This window comes from Diaphorina citri, unplaced genomic scaffold (genome assembly GCF_000475195.1).
Source record: "Diaphorina citri unplaced genomic scaffold, Diaci psyllid genome assembly version 1.1 scaffold44, whole genome shotgun sequence".
Classification (NCBI taxonomy): domain Eukaryota; kingdom Metazoa; phylum Arthropoda; class Insecta; order Hemiptera; family Psyllidae; genus Diaphorina; species Diaphorina citri.
Genome location: NW_007377481.1, coordinates 430,781 through 441,865, shown reverse-complemented (window position 1 = coordinate 441,865; position 11,085 = coordinate 430,781). Strand labels below are relative to the sequence as shown.

The window sequence follows — 11,085 nt, the reverse complement described above, 5'->3', positions numbered from 1 at the left end:
GTAAAGGCAAGCTCCTGGATTTCAGTCTTTTTTATCACCTCGAACTTTCCCAATAATTGTTCCTTCCTGATAACACGATATCGGTTTTAACTGTGGTAAAAATCGTCCTTAGTTTTTTTTAATAACTTTTTACTTTCCTTATCCTATAGGAAGGAAAGTAATGTAATCGGGTCAAATTTTTTTAGAAGTGGTCATAAATTTGAATATTCTACAAAACACATACAAAGCCTTTCATTTTTACTTTCTATTGTTAGTCTAGTGTTTCATATTTTTGTGCAATTTGTTCCCTAAAGTCCCTGAATTTGTGCTTTTCCTATTAAAGAATTTTCCTGTGCTTTACAACAAAATAACAGCTGGTTACCCAACACTCAAATAATTTTCAGGGAGTGATTTTTGTTTGATTTAAAATTTTGCCTTAAAATAAGATTTGCACGTCCACAGAAGCTGTTGCAGATATTGAACGTAAGTTTTTATACTCCTGACAAAAAGTTTTCAATTTCGTGTAGAGACAGTCATCACAACCACTACCGGAATATTACTACCTACAGTATTACATGAAGGCAATGGCAATTACCAATAACTAAATAATTCATGACTATAAACTTGAAACTCGAAATGCCTCTTGGAAAAAATAACTTGTAATGCACCAATATTCCTAAATAGTCTCTACCAAGACCATCTCTGAATTTGCAAACAACTTTCAATAATACCTACTCGTAGTCTCTCATTTTTACCAAAGTGCTTTTGCCGTAGGCCCAAAATTTACATTGAATAATGTAGACGAAACAAGAAGAAAAAGAGGAATTTTCCCAAGTAATTTCAATGTAGGATAGAAAAGGCCAAAAGAACAGAGTATTAAGGACAATAGGACCTTTTATTATGGACAATTTAACCCAATTTCTGAGGACAATTTGACCAAACGAAACTGTGTAGTGGAATTTGATTTAGGTCATCCTAGGCCGCCCCCATGTTAATCTCTCTCCTTTCTCCTCAACATTCTGAGGATTACACAGAAGAAAGAATACCAGAAACCACTTCACGGTCGCGTGCCGGGCACACTTCTGCTATTTGTCGAGCTAATAAAAACTCTGCTTGGGTGTTTCATTTAAACACCTAAACAGATTGTTATATTGTTTATTTAATACCCACGTTCACAACACGTCCAGTTTTTCCACTTCAGTTCACTTTGGTTGGCCCACCTCTGTGATTAAACATACTCTTAATGGTATGATGGTCATACAGAAAATCAACCATGTCAGAATTTGCGATAGTACCTACTTTGTCAGGATAGATTTCCTACCCATAACAACAGGTACCGTTAACAGAAGAAGGTAATAGGTATCTACACCTAAATATCATCACCTCTCATGATGAAATTAGGTACATAGCAAATTTGTGGATGTCAGCAAATTTGTGTATGGAATATTTATATTGCAGCCAGATCAAACGTTGCTGTTTAAGCGTTTCCTGTATATCAAATGACAAATTGTGTGTCTCTTCACCCTCTCTGGTCACTGTCGGATATTGTCCCTCACATATTTCAAAGATTGTTTAAACATGGGGTGAGATCAATGTAGCATGTCGTCGGATTAAATTTTTTTAAAAAGCTTAGACACTTTCTATACCTATCTCTCCTCCCCTGTTCTAGGTTTATCATTAATTCATTCATACTAATCTTTCTACCTCCCTCTGTCAAACCTAAAAAAAAAAAAAAAATCAACCGGTTTCAAGAGTTTTTCGAACCTGTTCCTGGTTTTGGGGTGCTGTCTAGTAAAATTTATCACGTAGGTAGTTATGGGTAGAGCCGGGGGTGCTTGCTTAAACGCGTTTTTTACCAGGGAATTAATTTTAAATTATGAAATTGAAAAACTATAATTCTCCCCGATATTTAAAATAGAGAACTTGCCAGTTTCTGAGATGACGTCACAAGTGTAACAAAGTTTGAGTGACAAGTGATTCGATCACTTGAAATTTTTAATCCCCAAAGGGCTTAAAAAACGCTTTAAGAACCTAAAACCCTGATTCATATGTTGGGATCAAATACAGAACTGTATTTTTTTATCTATGTAAGGGACTACTACATGTCCCAGTTCGACAGTTTAATAAAGCACTACTAATACAACTTCGGTATAAAATGGTATGATGGTCATACAGAAAATCAACCATGTCAGAATTTGCGATAGTACCTACTTTGTCAGGATAGATTTCCTACCCATAACAAGTACCGTTAACAGAAGTACTTAGGTAATAGGTATCTACTACCTAAATATTATCACCTATCATGATGAAATTAGGTACATAGCAAAATTGTGGATGTCAGCAAAATTGTGTATGGAATATTTATATTGCAGCCAGCTCAAATGTTGCTGTTTAAGCGTTTCCTGCATATCAAATGACAAATGGTGTGTCTCTTCACCCTCTCTGGTCACTTGGTGCTGGGTTCGAATTTCGGCAGAGGAGAAAATTTTCAGACCAAACTTTTCCATTTCCGCATAGGTGATGTGAAAGCGGTTCCGAGGTAGAATCTTTAACAACTTTTCTACCCAGGCACCATCAGATATTATATGTGTGGCGCTCACACCAAAATATAATGTTACATAGAAACACAGGTTCTCGTTTCGCTCATTTCATTTATTAAGACACATTATGATTGAACATACTCGTACAATAAGTTGTAACCCCGACGATGTACCATATGTAAATAATATACCCATGTTCTATTCTAGATATTAGGGGTCACACATGAATCATTTAGTTTCAATTTTTGTTACAGGTGTAACAGACATGACATGCTCTGTCGCCCTATGATATGATTCCTCCAACTTTCATCTTTCCATTCTCTCGGTCCCACATTGAATGTCTCAACCACTCCGTTTTGAATGTGTAACCCACATCCCAGCGTAGATCTTCAACTGAACCTCCTGATTTCCAAACACCCGACCGATTCATATCTAGATCGGTTTAGGGATCGCAGCATGTACGAATTAGACGGTTCTGATCCGGACATGATCAATGGGAGGGATTTTGAGGTCGAATCCCGCCACACACATGAAAATCGCCAAAGAGGCTTGGACTACTGTCATGTGTGTGGCTAGCCTGAAACAATAGCCCTGGATTGCGCAGGCTAGGCCCTTCTGACTCCGACACCCGTATAACGTGAGTGACGGACGGGCCTAAATAATAATAATAATTTGGAAAAATTATTGGATACCATAGCTTTTTCGTTTCACCACAAATATTAATTCATGACCACTTCCTTGGGGGCACCTAAATACCAACTGCCCTTTAACCTTGCCTACATACGAGACAGCTGGATTCAGTAAGAGAGGCAGCGGCAGTGGAAGCAGTTCCAGTAATGATTTGTTTTTCTATGATGACGACGATGAAGATTCAGACAGTTCGACCAATTATTCCTATGGAAGTGACCAGGAAGCAAATGGAGGTACGACCTATTTTATTATATTTGCTTTATACGCCTTTTTCACGTCCAAAGTCTAAGAAATAAGGAGAGATCGCAAATAAAACATTTTTTTTTTTTGCAATCTCTCCTTGATTTGAAGATCACAAATTATGTACAAAGCGGTGGCGGTGCCGCAGTTTAGCCTTACATATGAGCAGAATCAACATTCCTAGCATGGTTTTATCGAAAAATTCCTCGTGTCTTATGGACATTGGACACCTAGAGCTCAAGATAGAAAGCAAGGTAAACCAATTTCTCGATCTTCACACTTTCAGGCAACCACATTGGCCGCGTGCGAAGCAGAAGACGAACCAAATGTCCGCAGCAGCAAATCATTCAGCGACAAGCGGCGAACCTTCGCGAACGGCGCCGAATGCAAAGCATAAAGATTGTTTAAACATGGGGTGAGATCAATGTAGCATGTCGTCGGATTAAATTTTTTTAAAAAGCTTAGACACTTTCTATACCTATCCCTCCTCCCCTGTTCTAGGTTTATCATTAATTCATTCATACTAATCTTTCTACCTATACAATTTCCAAATCTAACTTCTGGAATATAAAGAGCACAGACTACATGTGCCCAGCCATTGTTGTCCGTCCTTTTCAGTGCACCATCTTTTGAAGGGCACAATTCACACCTCTGAAATTTAGAAAGTAAGCAAAGAATAAAGTTACGTAAGTAAGTCAAAGCTGAATGAGAATATTTTCTTTGGTGTGAGACTTGGTTATGAGTTTGGTATTTTTTGCTTTATTTAGCATTTTTAATATGCTTGACAATAAATAAAACCACAAATATTCTGCTAAATCTAAAAATAGGTGTGCCTCAAATTTTGTTTCCAGAGGGAAAAATAAAAATAGATTGATAATCCAGACAGTAATACCAACATAAATGAGAAAATTACCACACCTTTTGATTATAAAAACTATGTCTTGAAGGGAAGAATAACAAAAGAACTTCGCATCACTACAGTACGCCCTTGTACTCCAATATTACGGAAGTTCATTCCAGACGCTGGCATTTGATGCCGACTGAAACAATATAGAGAAGAGGACATAATTTGTGGCCTTTTCAAGTGACTTTTCCGATTTTCCATTGTAAACTAATTTTTTTCTTCTACTTCTTCTTTTTCTTTGCCTTTTCCCATTGTACAGACGGGGTTGGCGTTTTTCGTCAGTCTCTCAATCAGCCCTGGGGTGCTTTGGGCTGACATCTGGTTTTGGCCACAAAAATTTTACTTTTAGCAAGGGGAAATTTCAAGCTGGTATCCTCCCTGTCTAAAGTTTGCCAGCCAGACATTATTGTAAACAACGATAATTATTTCATCATTTAAATCACGAATTATTTGTGGTGAATTTGAGAGCCTCTTCACATTTTGAAACACTTGATAATGATAAATTGCATTATCATTGTGTCTATGTGTCTGGGAATCTAATTTAATACCTAATATCTGGGAATCTACATTTAATCGATTAATTAGAGGTGGGAGGATATACCTGTTTGTCTACTGGGGAGAATGATGAACTTCAATTTTAGGTGTTAGATTACGGGTACAACTCAATTTCTTGCAAATTTCACAGTTAGTGCTGTTGGATAATTGGATTTGTAACCGAGGGTATTGTGGTTTCGAATCCCTGAAGTGACTTACAAATTGATTAGAGTTACGGAAAAACTCAATTTCTTGTTCTAAACTCCGTTTAAGTAAAACTCTTGGAGTAAGCAATCTGATTGGCTGAAATTTTTGAAATAGAATAGAATATACCTTGTTTATACTGGTAGTTTTTCTTCTGGCCACTGCAGTCAGCAGCCGAAATCAGCCAATCGGATTAAGAAATCTCTTAATCCGATCTTTTTTTTTTACAAATTCACGGATAAAATATCCATTTTATTACATTAAACACAATTAAACAAGGTAAAAAAAAAAAAAAAGAAATCTTAAGCTTAAACGGAGTTTAAACTAGCTTTGCAGACCCGGCCTTTAACCAACGCCGTTCTTTTCAGCATACGGATCCCCTTATTCGGCGCATTCCCTCTCCTGGTCCAGCAATAAAGAAAACGGATGCAATGGGATCATGTTCGCGAAAGTTTGGACCCCAGAGAGCCCGTCAATTAATAAACAGAGCGAAAACCTGTCCAGCTCTAGCTTTTCCTATGATCATAACACAAGACAGTAATCAATGGGAGAGGAAAAAATTGATTATAGAAACCTGAGATCATACGTGCGTGAGGTACCTATCAAGATGGGATTCAATTTTCGATATCAGGTTTGAACAATCTACGAAAGATTGCGATATCTCTCTAATAGAGGTGCAGAATTTTGAATTACTTTGGTAGGTGCTCTCCAACTCTCGAGACAAAACAAAGCACAGACCTCGGGGTATAAAATCTCATTAGATGGCGAAATTGAACGGAAACTACCTAACGCGGAGAGATTAAATTAAATTAAAGTTTCAAAAAGTTGCTCGTTGCTCCTGATCAAGGACGAAAGGTATTGATTTATTACGAGTAGGTATTTATTAGTAGGATGACTATATTAGGAGTTTTTGGTGTTATACTAGATTTTTAGACTGGAATAAGGACTAAGGACGTGATACCGGTCTCGGTAGCATGGTAGATTGATTATAGAAACCTGAGATCATACGTGCGTGAGGTACCTATCAAGATGGGATTCAATTTTCGATATCAGGTTTGAACAATCTACGGAATATTGCGATATCTCTCTAATAGAGGTGCAGAATTTTGAATTACTTTGGTAGGTGCTTTTATTCAGACAAACTTGTGATAAAATTATTATTTTAAGTGTTAAGATATGCCATTATTTTTAACTTGTCTAGATCTAGTCACTTTCTTTAGGATATACTCGTGTGCGAAATGAACCGATATCGGGCAGTAATTTTTGATGTGTTGCTATATATTTGCTGAAACTCATAGTGATAAAATTATTATTTTAAGTGTTAAGATATGCCATTATTTTTAACTTGTCTAGATCTAGTCACTTTCTTTAGGATATACTCGTGTACGAAATGAACCAATGTCGGGCAGTAATTTTTGATGTGTTGCTATATATTTGCTGAAACTCATTCTTTAGTTACTTGATACCCATAAAACATTGCTTCTTCATTACATTACATTATTAGATACATGTCCATAAATACTGATGTGATCCTATAAATTGATATAACATAACCCACACAAGCGGCTTAAACCATATAAAGCTCGCGGATTTCACAAAATGCATCGAAATAATGTTGAAAAATAAAATCACTAATTCTAGCATTAATCTCTCGTATAATAGCTAGAGATTTAACCATTTCTAGGAAGTCAATAGAATGGTATTTAAAGAAATTCTCTGCGCTAATTTGCTAAAATTATGGCATAACTTTATCAGTGGGTTTACAAAGCACACCGTATTAGCGAGTGATAGGTTGTGAGAACATTATACGTAACTTTTTTCTAGTCATTAATCCCGACGATGGCAAATGTTTATTTATTTCAATCGTCAAAAAAAAAAAAAAAATCAGGAAAAAACACAGGTTCCTTATTGATCCGCAGGTAATTATGATCCCTACTGTACCTGTTTTATCAATTCCTATTGTTCATACCTAATTTGATAATGATAAAAAAATAAATAAAAATAATAATAATAAAAAAAAAAAATGATTGATTCATTGTCATTGATCAACAAAATGTCAAAAACCCAAACATACTACCTCTAGATATAAACCCTTAACAAAAAACCTAAAAATTACAGGGATACCTATTAATTATGGTTTGACACATACCTTGATTTTTCTTCAGATGGTACCTAGGTAGGTAAGAATTTTCGAACGTCAATTTTGTCTGTGAAGACAAAATTATATCCTTCGCGATTTATAAAACAAACAAAAGTAATAAAAAACACACAACAACGTCTTAACAAAACGGACAATTTAAAACTAAAACCGCTCTTCGATCAAGACTTATTCCACTGATTGGGTCCACAACAACGTCTTAACAAAACGGACAATTTAAAACTAAAACCGCTCTTCGATCAAGACTTATTCCACTGATTGGGTCTCTCTCTCTCATTTGGTCCTATAGAGAGCACCAGTAACTAGTTGTATAAGTGCCATACCCCTGGTGTTGGTGATTGTACTGATTCCTAGTCCATTCGCATGATTTACTTACTCGATCATACATTTCAAATTTGAAATATTTATTTTTTGGCAAGCTAACGAGCCCGTTTGGTCTCTTTGATTGCCTATAATTAAGAGTATCAGGATGTATGCGTCATATAACTCTTTATTTATTCCTGTGATTAAATTCGCGGCATAGCCAATGACAAAGAGTACGACAATTTGAAGCACATTGAGCCGCAGTTCCGCGGATCGGGAGAAAATAAACCAGGGGCATATTGTCTGAATAATGACGGTCTGATTACCTATTTTAAACTTGTACCTATCTAAACAAGATTGTTAACTATTATACAAATATGGTTAAAATGATGTAAACACTTGCTGTAGTAAGTACCTACAGTAAAGTATGGATCGAGTAAGTACCTACAGTAAAGTATGCACTTAGCTAGGTACTTAATTTTAGCAAATGATTAATTAAAAAAAAAAGTCATTAATAAAATTGGAAACTTTAAGTAATTATGAAATATCTAAATATATATTCATTGAACAATAAATTAAATAATAACTCCTACATAAAAGTACATGTATAAGTAGGATATCCAACATTTAAGTGACGGAGGTAATTCCACGTAGGTACCTACCTATTGACTATACCTAATTATGTAGTGTAAAAATTTCTTCTTCAACCCATAGTGGACAGAAAACATTCAAGTACCTAACACGGAGACAATTGAACTTCGGTTCACGCTTGAGTAGATTCTCAAAACTATGCATTCCGCCCTCACTCAGCACAAACATTTAGGATAGATTTCACCAACATTTTTTCAGCACTTTTACCTGTTAAGCTAACAGCCTGTTGAGTTCCTTTTGATTTGTATTTGTTAAGCTAACAGGCTGTTAGGGGCTAAAAACTACGTTGGTGAAACCCACAGTTATAATTTTAAAAATATGGGATCGATTACAAGTGATCAATTTTACTGTCAATGAAGTTAAATACAATATAAATAATGGCAGTATCATTGAACCCGTGCGACCAAAGTCCATTAGGAATCTGAATTGTACATACTGGCCAGACTAAACCTACTTTAGAATCTAAACTTTTTGAAACCCTATTCACAAAATATTATTCACACTTCTCTCTACTCACAAAGCCAGCGCTTTTGAAAATGGACACCCCTTGAAAATGGAAAGCTAATTAAACCTGCCTACAGACCATCACCCCGGTGTATGGCTGATATAAAAAGATGTCTTTTCTTAATTCTGCCATTGCCATTCGGCTAAAGCTGAAACCACTACAACAAAATGGACAGATTGACACAACAGTGCTCATACAGATTAAGCAACATCGTTGTTCCTTACAAGCCACAGACATCTGTAGGGACAAGGTGTGTTTTCCTTTCGGGAAACTTGACCAATGGAAAATTGACCACTGTTCCATTCAGTTTCCATTGGAGTAGTGGTCAATTTTCTGGTCAATTTTCCAAAAAGAAGACAAACCTACAATTTTCTGTATGAATAACATTATCATCAACTATGTATCACTATTTTTGAGCTGGGTGGTTTAGTTTTGCTTCGCATGAGGATGAGGTCCACCTTTCGAATGATGGTCATTTCTATTTACCTGAAAACAAAAAGAAGGAATTAAAATTTTAGATATTACTTATATTGGGCTAAAAGGGGTTAACAGGATCCTAATGGAAAAGTAATCAAGTCTAAAAACTAATCAGCAAAATTTCCTGTACCTATGTGCTGAAAATATGTACCAAATCGGGTTAACATTTCGAGTTTTCGCGAGGAAAGAAAAGAAAAATTCCAATTGGTTACATACCTGTTGTTGATACATGTGATTTGGATAGTTGATCTGTTGTGACTGCTGAGGGACTCGACTGAAACAAACAATGAGATTCGATTTAATATTTTTACATTGATTAATAAAACCCCAGTATGTATTATCCTTACTGTATTTTTATTTTACTTTTTTTTTCTTCCTTTTGTAAACTGATCTTTTGCATTGGCTGCCCTGTGAATAAAGAATTGAAGATATTTATCATTAAGTACATTAAATTTAATATCGGGTTCGAGTGGATTGGAACACATCACAAGCCTCCATTTGTCAGGGGGCTAGGATTATTCTGCCCTTGGGACCAATATTTGAAGACATTATTTACTGATGGAAATTTGCAATGAAACTACTCACTAGTTTTGTTCCTCAGCATAGCTCTCATACTCCTGTCCATCGTAATTGTTGGGAGAACTTCGCGTTCCTCCGTTGGGTTTATTTCGTCTCGTTTCTTCTGGACTAGACTCGGGCGTGATCTTCTCATACATAGATTCGGGAGCACTGGGAACATGGAATAGAATAGAATTTGAATTTAAATTATTCTAACAATAATAAAAAAATAACTTTAGTAGAAATCTACTAGAAAAGTATTTCCTAGCCCAAATGTAACCTCTCAGGAGACGGGGCCTACTTCCTAGTCATTGACTGATTGCTCCAATGGCATTTGACATTAATAACAAGTTCATCGGTCTTTTCTAGTCAAATATAATTTGAAATAGATATCCTAAGTTGGTGGGGATCCTGAGATGATTCTAGTGGGAAGGAAGCACTAAGATGATCATTGAATTTTTATCAATAATTACCTACAATTACTATTAAGTGATCTCTGTACTACAAACTGGATGTGTATACCATTGATGTCAATAAAATTACAAAAAAAAAGCTTCTCTTCCGTGTATTCACACTGTTTTCCCTCTATTTCCCAAGACTGGGGCTATTTTCTTGACTTTCTTTCCTACTCTAGAGCAGAAAGGTCCGAACAAGAAATCTATAAGGGGTATCGCTCTAGGACAAACCGTTCTTGAGATATTTTGTATACCACCTTTTCAAAATTTTCCATTTAAACCTGTAGTACATACGTGCGTACATACGTACAGACCATGAGACAAACCGGTCTTGAGATATTTTGTATACAACCTTTTCCCATTTAAACCTGTGGTACATACATACGTACAGACCATGGGACAAAAACTACTTTTTTGTTCTACTTTTTCCCATTTAAACCTGTAGTACGTACGTACGTAACGTACAGACCATGGGCTAAAAACCACTTTTTTGAATCAGGGTCAAAACACGGATATTTCCAACCATTTCCCGATTTTGAAAATTTGGACCGATTGCAATACTTTCATTACTAGTATAGCTCCGCTATACTGTAGTAATAGAAAGTAAAAAACTACATCTTGATTCAAAAAGAGATCAGTTAAAAAAAAGAGAGAAGGATGGGTTTATAATACAGGGTGGCCTTTGCCGCGATTAAATCAAAGTTTTACTGAAATTTCTTATCCAATTTCAATTAAAATAAGTCAAAGTTAGAATTTATTGTTTGAATGGCAGTTTAAATAAACCACCTTGTACCTAATTGGTTGAGTGACAAAAACCATTGGCAGTCAACCAATCAGATACCTATATAATTATGAACAAGATCTTCTATTTTTTTTTTTTTTTTTAT

At 35.7% G+C, this 11,085-nt stretch overlaps 1 protein-coding gene and 1 long non-coding RNA gene across 2 annotated transcripts in view; one reads left to right on the top strand and one right to left on the bottom strand.

The window, feature by feature from the left end:
- Positions 1 to 419: 419 nt before the first annotated feature.
- The window catches only part of LOC103514655 (pancreas transcription factor 1 subunit alpha-like), a 22,886-nt gene continuing 12,220 nt past the window's right edge, over positions 420 to 11,085 (top strand). Inside the window, exons 1-4 of the mRNA XM_026827399.1 lie at positions 420 to 462; positions 2,774 to 3,027; positions 3,299 to 3,442; positions 3,736 to 3,834. Of these exons, the coding sequence (XP_026683200.1) occupies positions 2,880 to 3,027; positions 3,299 to 3,442; positions 3,736 to 3,834 (391 nt within the window). The 5' untranslated portion in view covers positions 420 to 462; positions 2,774 to 2,879. The remainder of the gene's footprint in view (positions 463 to 2,773; positions 3,028 to 3,298; positions 3,443 to 3,735; positions 3,835 to 11,085) is intronic.
- Positions 9,399 to 9,837, bottom strand: LOC113469610. The gene is made up of 2 exons (XR_003392974.1): positions 9,771 to 9,837; positions 9,399 to 9,459 (listed from the first exon to the last, which is right to left on the bottom strand). It is a non-coding gene; the product is annotated as an uncharacterized LOC113469610 (long non-coding RNA).